Source organism: Carassius gibelio, chromosome A6 (genome assembly GCF_023724105.1).
Source record: "Carassius gibelio isolate Cgi1373 ecotype wild population from Czech Republic chromosome A6, carGib1.2-hapl.c, whole genome shotgun sequence".
NCBI lineage: Eukaryota > Metazoa > Chordata > Actinopteri > Cypriniformes > Cyprinidae > Carassius > Carassius gibelio.
In genome coordinates, this window is record NC_068376.1 from 16896005 (window position 1) to 16914886 (window position 18882).

The 18882-nt window shown below is 40.6% G+C and overlaps 1 protein-coding gene across 3 annotated transcripts in view; it reads left to right on the top strand.

The window, feature by feature from the left end:
• Positions 1-16323: 16323 nt before the first annotated feature.
• The window catches only part of LOC128015533 (FERM, ARHGEF and pleckstrin domain-containing protein 2), a 50991-nt gene continuing 48432 nt past the window's right edge, over positions 16324-18882 (top strand). For 2 of the 3 annotated variants that reach the window (XM_052599413.1, XM_052599415.1), the window contains exons 1-2: positions 16363-16453; positions 17605-17862. In XM_052599413.1, the coding sequence (XP_052455373.1) occupies positions 17659-17862 (204 nt within the window). In that variant the 5' untranslated portion in view covers positions 16363-16453; positions 17605-17658. Of the gene's footprint in view, positions 16454-17604; positions 17863-18882 lie in introns of all 3 variants that reach the window. The other variant, XM_052599412.1, reaches the window with a different exon arrangement.

Sequence of the window (18882 nt, forward strand, 5' to 3'; positions counted from 1 at the left end):
TAAATCAGTATGGTTGGCTGCTGCTTGTTTAGGATTTTATCCTAAACTTATGAATACTTGAATCTATAACAGTAGATTGGTGACTGTCATTTGGTCACATGCAAAATGCCTAGACTAACAATATAAATAGGATTATCAACCAAATCAGACATACACTCATCCTCCACAACCATAAACAAAACATATGCAAAAAAATAAAAAAATAAAAATACAGCAAACCCATTGTTTCATCATATTTTCACCATCAAGTTGGGCACATCAACCATAACTCCTTCAAAAACAGCCAGAAACCGTCACACCTCTGTTTATCAATTTGCACTGGCTACCAATAGCTGCTCATATAAAATTCAAGGCATTGATGTTTGCCTACAAAACTACCACTGGCTCTGCACCCATTTATTACTTCAGACTTGTGCCCTCTAGAAGCTTCTGTTCTGCAAGTGAATGTCGCTTGATTGTGCCATCCCAAAGAAGCTCACAGTCACAGACTTTTAAATGAAATATCAATATCAATGGCTTCAGCTCATTTATTTACTTTCAATATCTTACAGTTTACTTACAGTACACAATATAGCCTTCGTCACAATGAACAGATCTTCTTTTCTGTCCCTAGAATTAATTAAGAGAGAAATTGGGAAATATGTTTTTTGTGTTAGAGCCCATCGAGATTGAAACAGTCTTCCTGCATCCATTCGCTCGCTTAGATCTTTTCCTCTGTTCCGAACTGCTTTGTTAACACATCTTCAGAACACTTGTCTATGTTTCTAGCATTTCAGATTTTGGCATTGACATGTGTCATGTTATGTACCTGTTTATATATGAATCTACTTGTATATATATATATATATATATATATATATATATATATATATATATATATATATATATATAGTGATGTTAACTTTGATAGTTATATTTGGGATTTTGTGTTATATGCAATATGTTACATCAGTTGTTTGCAAACATCTCACACCAAATACCCCTCTTAAATCACTTGACATTCTCTGAGTCCTAGATTAAAAAGGTTTTACTCAAAAGGGGTATTAGATAAAATAAAATAAAATGTGTTTAGTGGTATACATACCACAGTTTGGGAACCACTGTTGCTTACTTTACTTCATCTGTGATGGGTGGCAATAGTGAGAACTTGTGGGTGTGTGCATGAGGGCATGTGTTGCGTGCGTGTCCTTATGGCTTGTGTGAATGACACACCATAATTATGATTATTTTGATTTTTTGTTTTATTTGACTGTATCTACTCTGTTGTTCTGCTGTTCTATGTTGTTTGGACATGATCCTGAGGACCCCCATGAAAACGAGATGTCTCATCTCATGAGGTTGATCCTCTAATAAATAAATGTTTATACTATAAATGTTCCCTCCTGGTGGAATGACCTCCCCAACTCAATCCGAGCAGCTGAGTCCTTAGCCATCTTCAAGAATCGGCTTAAAACCCATGTCTTCCATCTTTATTTGACCTTTTAACTTTAGCACTCACTATTCTACATTATTCTATTCTATTCTATTCTTTAAAAAAAAAAATCTAACTACCTTTCTAATCTTTTTGTATTCTAATTTCTTTTCATTTTTTATACAATTATAAAAAAAACCTCTTAACACTAGCTTGCTCTATTCTTTTTCTATTCTGTTTTTTCTTTTTATTTATTATATTATTTAAAAGCCCTAAACAACATTTATTTAATGCTATCTGTGTTATATTTCATCTGCAACAGCAATGTGAACTTTTATAAAAATAAATTTTTTCATTAACTTTAAATGCATAATTGTGCAGAAAATATGAGCAGAGTTCTCTGAATGGTGACCCATGGCTGACAGATCAACGTGCTACTTCGTTTCTCTCCGATATGGTAGGAAGTTAAATGAAATGAAATGTGGAGGATGTTAACTGTGACACGATGATTGACAGGCCAGTTTACAGTGTAACTGTGTGACAGAGCGTTCCGTTAAATACTCAACTGTATGATGTTATAGTATGTCCCAAAGCTTGCCTACTCTTATACTACACACTCAAAAGTCTGTAAATTTCTTCACCAAAAAGTACATACTTTAAGGGCGTAGTGGAAGTAGGCACATTGGGAAGCAGAATCAGTCCTAGATCAAGGTCTTAATCAAGGTCTTAATCCGAAAGCCCTAAAATGCTCTCTACGAAGGCAGCATTCCAAGGCAAGAACTCATCAAGGCACATCCGAATCTAAATTCTGCTTTCTGTCTCCAGAGGTACATTCTTCTGATCTAATTTTGAAGGCAGCATAGATGTATCCATTGCTTCCTTTGATATCCCACAATCCTCTGTGTTCCATTCCATGACTGTTGAGCCAAAAAATAAAGGCTGCATCCGAAAACTTAGGCAGGTGACATGCTATGCCGTATCAGGCAAAGACTTTGCAGGCAGCATTTTGCATGAAGGCACCTCATGAATCTGATTTTGGACAGGCTTCTGAGGCAGAGTAATGGTTTAATGATCAACAGCAAAATATAGAGAGCTTTGGTGATAACTAAGTGGATATTTCATTACTGCAATATTAATATCTCGCTAGAAATGACATAAAAAGTGGAAAACGTAGATCAAAAACATACATTTACACACAAATTGAACACCGATGGCTACTTTCAGACACCGTCTTTATTTTTTGGCTTAACTGTCACAGAATGGAACAGACAGGATTGTGGGATATCAAAGGCAGCAAAGGGTACATCTTTGCTGCCTTCAAAAACCGGTCAGATGAAGGCATCTCAGGAGACAGGAACTGAAGCTAACATTGAATTCGGATGTGCCTTGATGCCTTCCTGCCTTGGAATGTATCCTCCTTTTCTAATGCAGCCAAAGATAGCATCTGAAGGGTGTGTTTGGTGGTCAATTTGTGTGTAAATATATATTTCTGCCTATCTTTTTGACATTTTGATGTTATTTCTAGCAAGAAATTAGTATTCTATTAATTAAATATTCACTTAGTTATTACCAAAACTCGTTCTGTTTTATTGTAGATCATTAAACGGTTATGCTGCCTCTGAAACCTGTCCGTAATCACTGTCATGAGATGCCTTTGTGCAAAATGCTGCCTACAAAGTCATTCCCTAATACAGCAGCGAGGCAGCAAGTCAGCGGCCTAAGCTTTCAGATGCAGCCTAGGTATACTAGAAACTTCCAGGCAGGTGTAGAGGTAAGTTGGAGCTGAACTCTTTAGAACAGTGGCCCTCCAGAATGGAGTTTGGACACTCATGACAATGAGGAACTCACACAGCGTCCCCTTGGAATTATAAGGTTCTATCTGCATTCCGAGTAGTTTTGAGATATTGAGGTTCAGAGTCAATCTATCACATAATGTAAATAAGTTGTCACAGAATAACAATATGGGAATAACCCAATTTTCAACTAAAATGTCAGATAGAACCTAATAATTCCACGGTGGACTAAAATTGTAGTGAATTTGCTTTCGCAAATCTAGGGAGGAAAAGTAGCTTAGTGATGGTTACATATGTCACCAATGACATTGTGATTTTTGAATCATGGGTTACTTAAAGGGTTAGTTCAACCAAAGAGGAAAATTATGTCATTTATGACTCACCCTCACCCTTTTATGACACTCGATGTAACCGGATCTTCTTGAACCAGTCCACGAAATCGAACTGAATCGTTTGAAACAGTTCGCATCTCCAATAAACATTAATCCACAAAAGACTTAAGCTTTTAACTTTTTTAATGTGGCTGGCACTCCCTCTGAGTTAAAGCAAACCAATATCCCGGAGTAATTCATGTACTCAAACAGTACACTGACTGAACTGCTGTGAAGAGAGAACTGAAGATGAACACCGAGCCGAGCCAGATAAGGAACGAAAGGCTGCCACATATACTAGGATATGCCCCATCCAGTAGCTCTTGTAAAAGGGGTCAGCACATGGAACGCATCACAAGAGTATGGGTCCTTGTTTTTCGTGCTGCACACCAGTCAGAAAAGACTGACCATTTAAGCGCATAGCGGTGTCTTGTCGATGGGCCTCCAAAATGGTATTAGTCACACTTGTGTGGAGGTGTACCTGGACAGGGATGCCAAATCATGCCCCTCATTTGGGAGTGAGGATTTTCGTCCTCAGTGGTATCGGTCAGGGGGCTGCCAACAGCAACTATATTTGGTTCCTTCAGTGTGGGGCCACCAGGAGGAGCAAACATCTGTCTTCCCTTACCGTCTGATGACCTGGAGAAGCAGGGCAGCCGGAGGAAGGACACACAGGTGAGTAATGGGCCAGTTGTGGGCCAGGAAAACTCTCTGATTTGAAAGTAAATTGGGCAGTGAAAGTTGCATTCTGAGGCTAAGTGGTCTACCTTTGACTTCCCAAAGACAGAACAGTTTTTTTTAACTGATTAGGGGTGAAGTTTCTTCTGAAGTTTCATTACCCCTGGACAGCATGTCTGCTCCCTGGTTCAGTCTGCCCTGCACATGTGCTTCTGTCATCAAGAGGAGTTTGCCTGTGCCCATAAAAAGGAGGCGTCTAGCCAACCTGTGAAGGGAGCATGACCTGAGACGGCCCTGGTGATATATAGAGGCCGCCACAGCAGGATGTGTGATTGAAACAGTTGAGGGGTTTTCCAAGGGGCCACAGCTTTGATTCATCGATTGGTTACACTGAAGTAAAAATGTCCCAGGTGCCAAACAGGACATGGGCTTTGAGCCAGTACAATCCTGACCTGCTTTTCCCTAGAGGAACCATTTCCTTTAGGAAGCAGAGTTGCACTTCAGACCGGAGAACATGAGCATTGTTGTCCTGTACCTGAGTTTGAGCAATGCCTCTGAAATGAGTTAGCCTGCGAGATAACTGGAGCAAGGAACCTCATTCTACGATGACTTCTGAGTTGCAGTGAAGTCCTTTACAAATCTGCTTGGGACTTGGCAGGTAGAGGTGTGCAGCGACGACCTCTTCTCTAAGGGGGAGCTTGCCAAACCCTATTGCTTCAGTGTCGTCAACAGAGTTGAGGCCAGAAGAATTAGACTATAGGATGAGTAGAGGCGCACAACACCTCAGTGAGTTCATCATGAATTTCCAGGGAATAAAACGGTACTGGTCTCTAGCAGGAGATTCACTGATGACAGCCCAGTGGGCATCATTCATCTAAATGGCTACGGACAGGCTCTTCCGGAGCTGACCATTTTAAAATGAGATTCTTCGACAGCCTGGTGAGAATGCGAATCAATTCTTCTCCACCGACCCATAATAAGCCATTGGGGAGAAGAGTGTCAGGATTCTCTCCAGAGCATGCCCAATCCTCCAAATCTGAAGCTGTCAGTGATATAAAATTATCAGTGGCAGCATTATTCTCCTCTGATCCACCTAAAAGTTCAGACTGCTTGTTGTAGATGAGGGGTGCTGATCCTAACATGCAAAACACACTGGCGGTGTGCAGTGGAGAGAGTAAAGCATGCGGGACCTGTGCCGGCGTGAGATCACACGATTTCTTCCTCTGAGTCAGCTGGGAGGGGAGAAAAGTGAGAGTGGGAGGGGTGGGGCAACCTTCATTTAAGGTGATCCATGAGCGAGGCAGGGCCAGACTCATGTTCTCGCAGTGAGTTCAGTCTGTCTCATTGAGTGGACCCTCAGCGAGGGCGGGGTCCATGCAAGTGGCACACCCAAATCTGAAGCTATCAGCGATGCAGAATCATCGATGACAGCATTCTCCTCTGATCCACCTAAAAGGATGAAACTGCTCATTGTAGACAAGAATTGCTGATCCTATTGCGAGACACACCGGCGGATCAAAGTTCTGTGGGGAGAGTCAGCATGTGCCAGTGTGAGATCACTCAAGCCCAGTTGCACATTATAGGGTGATACGGGAGTGGATTTTCAAACCCCTCCCATCCCACTCCCACAAAAAAAATCCCATCCCAATCCCACGAAAAAATAGGAGGAAAATCACGTTTTCCGGAAGTCTCAATCCCGGAAGAATGACTCCCATTCCCTCCCACTCCTGTGTTGTGTTTTTTGGTCGGAATCAGTCAGTTACAGTAAAAATACAGTTTACATCACAGCATCTGTTGAATAAAAATTTAGTTTTTTGTTATTTTATTGAACTGAAAGTCAGCTTAAATGATGCACAGAGTGCATTGCACACACATTACATTTAATGTAAATCATCCATGCTAACACACACGTTTTCTATTTGAATTTCTTTCATTTAAAAGTACACATTTCACTCTCTATAAATATATTAGTAACACTTTATTTTACAGTCCTGTTCCTCGTGTACATACTATGTACTTATTATAGTAATTACAATAACTATGTAATACTAGGTACAAACCCTGAACCTACCCCATGTAGTTACCTTGTATTACCAGAAGTTTCTTAGATAAATACACTGCAAGTACACTATAAGTACATGTAAGTACACGTAAAAGAATGTGCAACCAATAAATTTATCATATAAGGAGTTTCAAAGTTTCTCACTCAAGTTCGCTTGATCGAGACAGCAGAAAGTGCATCCATTATTTTACAGAAGTGCAACGTTTCGTTTTTGTTGTTCTGAGTGCACACAAATAAACGTAGAGTCTTTACATATTCCAAAAAAATTATGACTTTTATCTGTATGAACAAAAATGATTGGAGTATTTTAAGAGCAAGTGAATGCACCGGCAGCTCCATCTGTCCTGCAGACAGTGCTACTGTTCAGCTTCCACACTGTCCTAATCACGTGATTAATAGTGATTTTGTTTCTCATCTCATGGTGCTCACTTCATTGAAGAAGGTGTTCTGTGAGTGGAGAAAGGCAAGATTCATGCTCTCAGTGAGACATTTGCAACAATGTTGCAAGGAAATTTGCTTTAATAAATGCTGAAAAGCCACAGGGGAAGGCTTCTAGCAATTTTCTGCTGCTGGGGCTTCTTCTCATGGCAGCGAGCAGCAGGCTGAGCTTCTTGCTTTGGCTTCCTGCTTCAGAGTCCAGTGAGGAGAAGCTCTTCATCGCTAAAGGAGAAAAAGTTACAAAAAGGCCTCAGAGCCGACTCATATAGCAAATGGCTCCCCTACCCCATTTTGGCAGGTTCAAGCTCCATTGGTTCGTGCAGCTACAAAAACAGGATCAAATCAGGCTTCAGTATCAGAGTTAACAGGAGTTTACCCATGTTTTAATGCCACAAGAGAGACCGTTAGAAAGGGAACTAGAACAAAGGAAACAGGAAAGTGATGACAAACTATAAGTCCAAAACAAAACAGAAATGTGACTCTTTGAATCTTACATATAAATCTGTTCTTCATTACTGAGAGGTAATGTTAGCTCTCCTCAGGAAAGAACTTAGTTTTTAAGACAATAATCCTTATTTCTTATTTTAGAAGCTGTAAATTCAGAGGAATCTAATAAATCAATAATAAATATTTATTTATATGCTATTTATTGGAGAATATAATCATGCTTTGGGCTTTAGGCTTTATTTGAGGTCCATATTTTTATTGCAGATTTACAATATGTAGATTAACTAGTTGCAGTAGTGCAATCTTACATCCACAAGATGGGGACAGATTCGTCTCATTCAACAGATGTTCAAAACACTGACTCTCATTCCTTTCAACTGCTGTGACTTTTTGGTCAGAAATGGAGGATGAGAACTTCTTTTCCCAGGGTAAAAAAAAAAGCCTAACATCTGTCAAACGGTGCAAGATAGTAGGGCACAGAGGGGGGACTTTATATTGGGGGGGGGGTGGTTATATATTAATGACCCCTTGTGTCCGCTATCCAGTCCCATGTAGTTACTGGCCTGAATACCCTCCATGGACGTTGTGGCAGGGGGGGCGTGGTTTAGCGAAGTCTGCAGCGGGAGAGAGAATCAGGAGACGAGCGGTAAGTGAGTGCTTTGGGCAAAAATTATCATCACCTGTTTCTTGTTCTAGTAATTGGCGTGGAGAGAGTATAAAATGTCAGGAGAGACGGAAGCAAGGGAGAGAGAGACGGACTGCTGACCCAGGCCGGAAGCGGAAACCGGAAAAGAGTGAAACGAAAGTGCTACTGAGCATGTCAGAATAAAAGTCACAGTTTGGGTGTTTGTAACCTACATTGTTTTGTTAATAATAAACCTGTCTGTAGTCCAGCCGACCCCTTTGTCCTCTTCCTTCCATCCCACAAACTTTGTCACACTGGTGCCGAAACCCAGGAGGAAGAAGGACCGTCGTCGCCGCCGCCATGCAAAGCCCGGCCGCCACGCCACTTGCAGGTATCATCGCCTCCCTCGTGGTCCTTCACCGCGAACAACATCAGGCCCTGCTGGACCTGAGGACTGATCAGGAGAGGCGGTTCCAGGCCATTGTCCAGGCCCAGAAGGAGGACCGCGAGAGGTTCCGGAGCTGGATCGACCGAGAAGTTCGCGTCGAGGCCACCGGGCCGCCTGCCGCGCCTATGCATCTACCGCTGCACAAGATGGGGCCCCAGGACGATCCGGAGGCCTTCCTGGAGCTCTTTGAAAAGTCGACGGAGGCCTGTGGGTGGCCCCGGGAACAGTGGCCGGTGCGCCTCATTCCCCTGCCCTCCGGAGAGGCCCAGGTGGCCGCCCAACAACTTCCGGTGGCGAACCTCCTGTTCTTCAATGACCTAAAGAGGGCCGTCATCCAGCGGGTCGGCCAACATCGCCAGCGGTTCCTGTCCCTGGACTTGGGCAAGGCCGGCCGGCCCTTCGCGATGGCCCAACAGCTCCGGGACTCCTGCCGCAAGTGGCTACTAGCCGAGGGAAGCGACGTGGAGTATGTAGTCGACCTGGTGGTGCTGGAGCAGTTCATCCCTCGGCTACCCAAGAAGATGGCCGAGTGGGTCCAGTGCCACCGCCCCACGTCGCTGGACCTGGCGGAGGACCACATGGTGGCGTGCCCAGGGGTCGGCGCACCCCCACCTACTAAATCTCTCTCTCCTTCTCTCTCTCCCCCTTCGCTCTCTTGCCCTGTCCCGCTCCCCAGGTCCCGTCCACCCGGCCCTCCTCGTGTCCCGCCCCGGGGGTACATATCCGGCCTTGGTGGATTCAGGATGTAACCAAACCTCAATCCATCAAAGCCTGATTCAACCGGGGGCATTGGATACAAGCCGCGTGGTTATGGTGCGGTGTGTACACGGGGATGTGGTGGAGTATCCGGTTGTCCCAATTAGCATTCAATTCCGGGGACAAATGCATAGGGTAGAGGTGGCGTTTAGTCCCCACCTCCGGCATCCGATAATTTTGGGAACGAATTGCCCCGCGTTTACGGTTTTATTGGGGTCGTTATGTGCGGATGCCTCTTGGGGAAATAAGGCATGGAAGGAGACCATGCGGGTACAGGTGGGAGAAACTGAGCCAGGGCCGCTGGGGTCTGCTTCAGGGGAACCAAACGAAATCGGGAGACTAATTCTCTCGGAGAATGATGACTTTCCTCTATCCGCTCTCCTATCCATATTTTGCCATTTTAAAAGACCGGTTGTATCGAGTGACCCAAGACGCTCGGACAAAATTTAATACAACCCAGTCGTTAATTCCAAAGAGCCACAGGGAAATGCTTTTGCCAGGCGGCTCATTCTAATCCTATGGCGGGCCATTTGGGACAGGTTTTTGGGACGTTTCTTTTGGCCGGGCATTCATGACAACATGCGCAGATGGTGCGCGTCTTGTCCGGAATGTCAGTTGGTAAACCCACCGGCCGCCCCAAAAGCGCCTTTGCGCCATCTTTCCTTAATGCAGGTCCCCTTAGAGAGAATTGGCATGGACCTCATCGGGCCATTAGAGCGATCGGCACGAGGACATCGCTTTGCATTAGTCATAGTTGATTATGCAACACGATATCCTGAAGCGGTGGCCCTCCGCAACATTTCCGCTAAAAGTGTTGCGGATGCCCTGCTTCATCTTATCTCCCGGGTGGGGGTTCCAAAAGAAATCCTCACCGATCAGGGCACGGCGTTTATGTCACGTACGCTAAGCGAACTGTACGGATTGTTGGGCATAAAATCAATTTGAACTAGCGTCTATCACCCACAAACCGACGGCCTGGTCGAACGATTTAATCGCACACTTAAATCCATGATCCGTAATTTCATTCACGGAGACGCCAAAAATTGGTATAGGTGGCTAGAGCCCTTGTTGTTCGATGTGCGAGAGGTCCCACAAGCCTCCACGGGGTTTTCCCCCTTCGAGCTTCTCTATGGAAGCCAGCCCCGGGGGGTGCTTGACGTACTGAGAGAAACTTGGGAGGAGGGACCATCTCAGGGCAAAAACGAAATTCAGTATGTGCTGGACTTGAGAACAAAACTCCACACATTGGGTTAGCTATCAATGGAGAATTTGTTACAAGCCCAGGACCGCCAGAGCCAGCTGTATAACAGGGGAACTATGTAAATTTGCACCGGGAGAGAAAGTACTTGTATTACTCCCAACATCGAGCTCCAAATTAATGGCTAAGTGGCAGGGACCGTCTGAGGTCGCACGACAGGTCGGAGATCTCGATTATGAGGTAATACGGTCCGATAGGAACGGGTCCCGTCAGATCTACAACCTCAACCTCCTTAAAAAATGGAATGAGGCGGAATCAGTGATGTTGGCAACGGTGATTGGCGGAGAGGATGATCTCGGGCCAGAGGCGAATATCAAACCACAATCCCTCGCCCTGGCCCCAGGTGGAGATCACCTCTCGCCGTCCCAACTCACTGATTTAACGAGATTGCAGGCAGAGTTTGCAGACGTCTTCTCGGCCCTACCGGGCCGTACTAACCTAATTCAGCACCATATCGAGACCGAGCCGGGCGTGGTAGTTCGCAGCCAGCCGTATCGTTTACCTGAGCACAAGAAACAAGTAGTTCAGGCTGAATTGGGCACTATGCTTGACATGGGGGTAATAGAAGAATCTATTAGTAACTGGGCGAGCCCAATAGTTTTAGTTCCGAAAACGGATGGCTCAGTCCGATTCTGTGTAGATTACCGCAAGGTAAGACAGCCGCTATTGCGACCTGCCCACGACCCAAGACCAAAAAGGAGGTAAGGCAGTTCTTGGGGCTGGCGGGATATTATAGACGGTTTATTCCTAATTATTCGGACCTCACCAGCCCTTTGACTGACCTTACTAAAAAGGAGGTGCCAGATACGGTCCAGTGGACGGAGCCATGCCAGCAGGCCTTTACTCGGGTCAAGGCTGCTCTGTGTGGTGGGCTGTTGTTACACTCTCCTGATTTTTCTCTACCTTTTCTGTTGCAGACAGACGCGTCGGACAGGGGGCTGGGGGCAGTCCTGTCCCAGGCTATAGAGGGGGAGGAAGGGCCGGTGCTGTACATTAGCCGGAAGCTCTCAAAGAGAGAGGCTAAGTACAGCACCATCGAGAAAGAGTGCCTTGCCATCAGATGGGCCGTCCTCACCCTCCGCTATTATCCTTTCTCAACATTCTGTGCTCTTGCCTGTCATTCACACCCTTTCACCCTTTACCACCCTTCACAACATATGCTCCCATCCAGACTGTATGAGGTTGTCACTTCTAAGTAGTCTTATCTTCAGAGATTGACAATGGCTGTGGAACATTTTCGAAATTCTTCAGTGCTGAAATACGCTCTGAGACAGAAAGTCATTGTTTTCTAGCAATGCAAAGATCAGTGATCAATCAAAGGTAAGAACCAGGCATTGTGTTTACATAATGTCTGAGGAGAAAACATTTAGATCTGATTCCTTCCTGTGTTCATTGTCATGTTAGGAAAATAATACCGTTGGGCCTATACATAATGATATGACGTCTTATATACACCATGCAAAGAAAGTTTGGTTTAATTTTTAAATAATAGTGCAGAATCTGTGAAAATGTGAATAATTTTAACAAAATAAGAGAGATCATACTAAATGCGTGTTATTTGTTTATTTTTCTGAAATTATTCAAATGACCCCATTCAAAAGATTGGTAACCCTTAGTTCTTAATACTGTGTGCGGTTACCTGATGATCCACGACTGAATTTCAGTTTTGAGATGGTTGTGTATGAGTCCCTTGAAAAAAGGTGCTCCAGAAGGAAACAAGATGCATTAAGAGCTGGGGTGTGAAAACTTTTGAACACGATGAAGATGTCCAATTTTTCTTATTTTGTTGAAATATATAAATTTTTTCCATTTAGTTCTGCCCTTCGTAAGCAACAGAAGATACTGGTATGTTTTCACCCCCCAGCTCTTAATGCATCATGTTTCCTTCTGGAGCATCAGTGAATGTTTGAACCTTTTTTAATAGTTGTGTTTGAGTCCCTCAATTGTTTTCAGTGTGAAAAAAATGGATCTTAAAATCATACAGTCACTGTTGGAAAGGGTTCAAATATGCAAATGAAACTGGAAAACTGAAGAATCTGCAGGAACTTAAAGATTTTTCTGAAGAACAGTTCTCAGTTTAACTGTTCAGAACAAACATGTGACTCATTCACAACCATCACAAAACAGAAAGACAGTCATGGATCATCAGGTAACCACACATAGTTTTAAGAACTAAGGGTTGCCAAACTTTTGAATGGGGTTATATTAATAATTTTAGCAATTTTTTTGTCTTGTGGACTACATGCAAACATCTTTTATGTAAAATATCTTACTCAGGACACACACACACACACACACATATATATATATATATATATATATATATATAGGGATGCACGATATTGGATTTTGGCCGATATTCGATATGCCGATATTTTCAAAATAATTTTGGCCGATGCCGATACCGATATCGATATATATACAAATATATACTGATATATTTAAACTTTAATTTTACTGAAGAGAAATCCATGTATCTCTTCTGTACTGATTCTACCATAAATGTATTATTTTACAAATGTAGACAGACATTCACATCTGAAAAACAGGTCAATTATTTCACTTGGAGAATATCGGTTTGGCTCATCGGCAGAAATATTCATATCGGCCGATACCGATGATGGTCATTTTAGGCTTTTATCTGCCGTACCGATGTTGTGCCGATATTATCGTGCATCCCTATATATATATATATATATATATATATATATATATATATATATATATATATATATATATATATACACACACAATTAATTAATTAAAAACAGTTATTTTAAATTATAATAATATTTCACATTTTTACTATTTATACTGTATTTTTGATCAAATAAATTCAATCTTGGCATGGGAGACTTATTTCAGAAATATAAAAACACTTACCAACCCCAAATCATTGAAAAGTGGTGTGATAATGGTATTATTCCTATACAGTATACTGTATACAATGGCTCCAAAAAGTATTTGGAGTGTGTGTGGCATGAGCAGCTTACACATCTGGAAAGGCACCATCAATGCTGAAAGGTATATCCAAGTTCTAGAACAACCGATTTCCTCTTTCAGGGAAGACCTTGCATTTTCCAATATGAGAATGCCAGACCACATACTGCATCAATGACAACATCATGGCTGCGTAGAAGGAGGAACCGTGTACTGAAATGGCCAGACTGCAGTCCAGATCTTTCACCACTAGAAAACATTTGATGCATCATAAAGAGGAAGATGCGACAAAGAAGACCTAAGACAGTCGAGCAACTAGAAGCCTGTATTAGACAAGAATGGGACAACATTCCTATTCCTAAACTTGAGCAACTTGTCTCCTCCTCAGTCCCCAGACGTTTGCAGACAGTTATAAAAAGAAGAGAAGATGCCACACAGTGGTAAACATGGCCTTGTCCCAACTTTTTTGAGATGTGTTGATGCCATGAAATTTTAAATCAACTTATTTTATAGCAACATTTTCTCAGTTTAAACATTTGATATGTCATATATGTCATGATATGTTGTATTCTGAATAAAATATTGGAATTTCAAACTTCCAAATCACTGCATTCTGTTTTTATTCACAATTTGTACAGTGTCCCAACTTTTTTGGAAACAGGTTTGTATTTTATGAAAGAAATACATCAGGAAACAGTAATATTGTTAAATAATATTGTAATTTAAATAACTGTTTTCTTTTTTAATATATTTAAAATGTAATTTGTTACTGTGATGACGTTTTCAGCATCACATGATCCTTCTAATATCACTGTAATATGTTGATTTGGTGCTCAAAAAACATTTAATTATGATCAATGTTGAAAACATTTGTGTTTTTTTTTTTTTTTTAGTTTTTTTTTTTTTTTTTTAATGGGAAATCTGAAAATTTTTTAGGATTCCATGATGAATAGAAAGTTCAAACAGTTCAAGCCCAAAGTTTTGAACATTGTAGATACAGCAGAAGGTATTTTTTTGTCTGCCCATCCTGTGTTTTACAGATGCAGGTTGGATCGGTTTGTAGTTCATGACTACAGTACGTACACCGCTCTCTGATAAAAGTGACCGTGGCCAAAAATCTGGAAGAGGAGCTGGAGGGATGTGAGCTGAACTGGATATTTAGACTTGTCCTTTTTGCATAATCTCCGGAAGCACCACGTCTTCACTTCTGCTGCAAACAAATTCAGAGTCAGTACCTACAATGCAAAGAACTGTCAAACTGTCAGACACAACATTCTGGTCTTTATCAAAACAAATAGTTCTAAAACAAAATACAATTCTATGATGTTTCCCTCAATAAACATGTTTCGTCTTGTTTTCTTAGAGCTGAGAAGGACTCGTGGGTAGAGTTCCTGGGTGGCTGGAGAGATGGACAGAGCACTGTGAATGAAGAGTGGGGTAAGAATGAATCATTAAAAGCAATACCAGTTTTTAAGTGTGCTTGTTTGAGTCAATTCAACGGAAACCAAAACAATTATTGTAATGCATATGACATAATGACACTACATTTTTTTTTCTTACTTATCATTTTAATCTAACAATGTAATGTGAAATATTTTGCTTGTATTCTTAATCTCATCATTCAACAATCTGTTAGAGTTATATAATAATTTATAATAATAATAATTTCCTTTTTATTGTTATATATTTCATACATTACACTGATTTGAATATGTCAGATCATGTGTTTTACTTATAGGTGTTATTTCAAAGATTCAATGACAGTGTCTACAAAATATTTTAACATTGGCAGTAATAAAGAGTAATTGATATTATAAAGTATACAGCAGCTATACAGCAGCTTGTGCAGCCACACATTGTCCACTAGGAGGCAAAAGTGTCAATGGCTTCAAGATTGTTTCCAAAAATGGGAGACATCTGTTCTAAATCAGAGCAAACAATCAAATGCAGCCTTGATGCTCTTTAAAATGATAAAACATGTGTGAATAAATAAAAAATAAACAATGTACAAATATGAATCAAATAGGCACTGTGTCTAAGTCTGTCTATATAGTGGACAACAAGAAGGGGAGCTCAGTCTACAGCTGGGAGATATGATCAACGTCATGCAGAAGACTCCAGATGGTACTGTTACAACACAACCCTGCACTCCAAATTAAATATGTCTGAAATCAATTAACATTTTGAGAATTTGCATGTTCATTTTCTACTCTCTGCTCTTTTGCAGGGTTTGTGGAAGGCCACAGGGTACAGGATGGAGAGCAGGGGTGGTTCTCTGCTGCATGTGTGGTAAATATCACCAATGAACATGTGCAGAGACGTCACCTTCGTCAGCGGTATCATGTCCTACAGACAGCCACATGCCTGCTGAAACAACGCAGTGGGGGCCTTATACGAACCACAAAATGCTTTAAATTTCACTTACTGACTTAAAAAAGGTAAATAATTATATTTACAACCTATATATAATTCGATTGACCTACTGCCAAGTGGTCAGCATGTCTCTTGGTCTTAGTTTATAATATATAATGTCTCATTATAACTGTAAATGTCCTTACATATGATTTAAGACACACTAAAACTACTTTCTATGGTTTACAAAAAATAAAAAAAAATAAAAAATGCGGTCATTACTTATTCTTGCTCCAGATTTGCTCATGAGTTTTTGCTTTGTTGTTGTTGTTTTTATTTTTTTTAATTTTTTTTATGTAATGTACTATGCATTTTTTACTGTGCATGTACTGTGTTCATGCTTATTCCCTTCTGTTATTTTCCATATACTGTTTAAATAAATTTTGTAATGAAAATTACAATTACAAAATTATAAGTTTCACTTATTTTGCATGTGAACAAACAATATTTCATTATTTGGCATTCCTGTAATTTTACAGTATTTTATACAGCACTTCACAGTTTAACTTTTTTATTATATTATATTATATTATATTATATTATATTATATTATATTATATTATATTATATTATATTATATTATATTATATTATATAATAAACTACATGGCATTACGACACCAATCAAATTAATCCGCAGGTACAGATCTCAGCCAATAGCTGCCGACCGTTTCAGTCCGAGTCTAAACCAATAGAAGGCAGGATCTGTCTGAAGTCGTCGAATCAGAGTGGAGCTCTGACCGCAGTTCGCCTACATCGACGGTCGGACGTGTAACTTATACAGAGTTGAAGAAATACCAGGCGAAAAAGAAAAGGTATGATGTCGATTTATCGCAAATTAGAGATGTAAAAGCAAATGTAAAATAGTTTGTTGGCAGTAGCTCATTTAAACTTGACTCGGTGAAGCATACGGTAGGGCTTTATGATCTCTTCGCATGTTTGTGTGGTTTGACTAAACTTTCTCAGTCTTTGTCTCATCTCTAATGACAAACAGCAAAACGTGTCCTTTGAGTTTTTTCGTCGCAGATGAGGATATTTTGTCAGTGTTATACGATGAGTAAAATAAGTTCGTCGCGGGGGGTTAAGCTGTAGCAGAGATTTTGATCTTTTTGTTCCATGCAGCTTTATCTCATTCACTTAACGTACATTAACGTAACGTTAAACAACTCCAGAGTTTATTTACGTTAATCATTTTGAGCATATTTGCAATATGAAGTGCATTCTGCAATGAAAGCGTTATTTTCATTACTCAAACAAACAAACAAAACAAAAAAGATTGATCATTGCTCATACTCATGGATAAAAGTATTCCGTCTCAAATGTTAACTTCATTCCTATGAAGGGAAATGGCTCAGTTTGGACCCTAGCTTGTAAGTGAGCCTGTGATTTGAAGGCATTCCAGTCAAATTACTTAAACCAACATGTTGCATTAAAGAACCAGAAACATTCTGAATGATGTTGGCTTTAATGAGTGTTATTCTCAAGTGTCCCTGTTGCTTTTAGAGATCAAGAGATTTAAAGTGGAGTTTGTTTGAGTTGGTCGTGTTGCATTGACGCCTCTAGTGTTGCCAGTGTTAATCAGACCTCATGCAAAGTCACTGCTAAATTTGGCAGTACATTAGTATTTTGTAATGGCTAACCTGAGCTTGGATCTTGTGGTCACTACTTTTGGTGCCGGCCAGTCATGACAGGAACTTTATGACGTCATATGAAAGGAAAGGAAATTGGATCACACTATTTTAGTGTAAATATTAATTGTCATTGGATTTTTTTTTTTTTTTTTTTTTTTACATGTGGAGCAACTTTGAATGCTTGAATTAGTTAGTCAAGGTTGAAAATAAATGAATGTCATAAATTATGTTCTTGTCTTTATACTCCAGTAGCTATCTCTGCTGATCTGGTTTCTTCCTTTTTTATAATAGATTACGGATCAGTGTCATTTCTTTAATTGTTCTGTTGTCTCCAGGCAGGAGGGGGTATATGTGTGTGAGAGAGGGGGTAGGCTGCATTGGGAGCAGCTATGGGTGAGATAGATGGCACCTACCGCTCCTTGCAGACCCCTGCAGGGACACGGCTCGGGGCTCAGTACAACACAGGCATCAGCACCCTGGAGCCCGGGCAGAGCCTCAGTTCGGCTATGGGAGCAGGAGGGAAAGGCCACAACAAGAGCCTGGAGATCCGCGTCAAGGGCCTGGATGATGCTCAGGAGTTCTATGAGCTCGAGGTGAGTCACTCCACATCAACTGTTCATCTCCATATAGGTCTGTGTGAGTGATCCTGAAGTTTTATATATTTGTGATGAATTTTTCTCAAATATAAAATATTACGTCTTTTAAAGGTGCTGTAGGGAACTTTTGTGATTTTTTTTTTGAACATATTTATTAAACCTGTCATTATGTCCTGACAGTAGAATATGAGACAGATAATCTGTGAAAAGAATCAAGCTCCTCTGGCTCCTCCCAGTGGTCATGTTGCTATTTTCAGAAATTTATCCGCTCCCGGTAAAAAATAACCAATCAGAGCTGCGGTCCGTAACTTTGTTTGGGTTCAAAATGTAGAAAAATGTATATAATAAGCGAGTACACCATGAATCCATTTTCCAAACCTTGTTTTTAGCTTGTCCTGAATCACTAGGGTGCACCTATAATAAGTGTTTATATTCGGACTATTTTAGGTTGCTTCGGGGGTACCGCGGCGGAGTAACCCAGTACCTTTGTGATTCTTCATAGACATAAACAGAGAGAAGTAGTTCCGGCTAAGATGTTCTTCCGCAAGACGAAAGCAGTTCTGTTTATTAACCACTAGAGCATCAAAAGTTCCCTACTGCAGCTTTGATGGGCTTTATATTTGCTCACGGTACACTATCATTTAAAATCTGTTTAATCAATGTTAATTTGATTAAATCAATTTTTAATCAATCATGTTTAATCAAACAGTTAAAACCGTGAAATGATATGTGAAATATTTATATCTTAAAATATCTTTTCGAATTTAATATATAAAAAAATATATATTTTAAAACTGAATTTTCAGCAGCCATATGTGAGTCTTCAGTTGTGTGTGTGTGTGTGTGTATATATGTGTGTATATGTATATATGTATATATAATAATTATAATTAAATTTAACTCTTCCCTGTATTAATTTAGCAAAAAAAAAAAAAAAAAAAAACAGTGCAGTACATATGATGATATAAACATGCCTTGATTTATTTTTGACTAGATTTTTATTCTAGTTTACTTTTC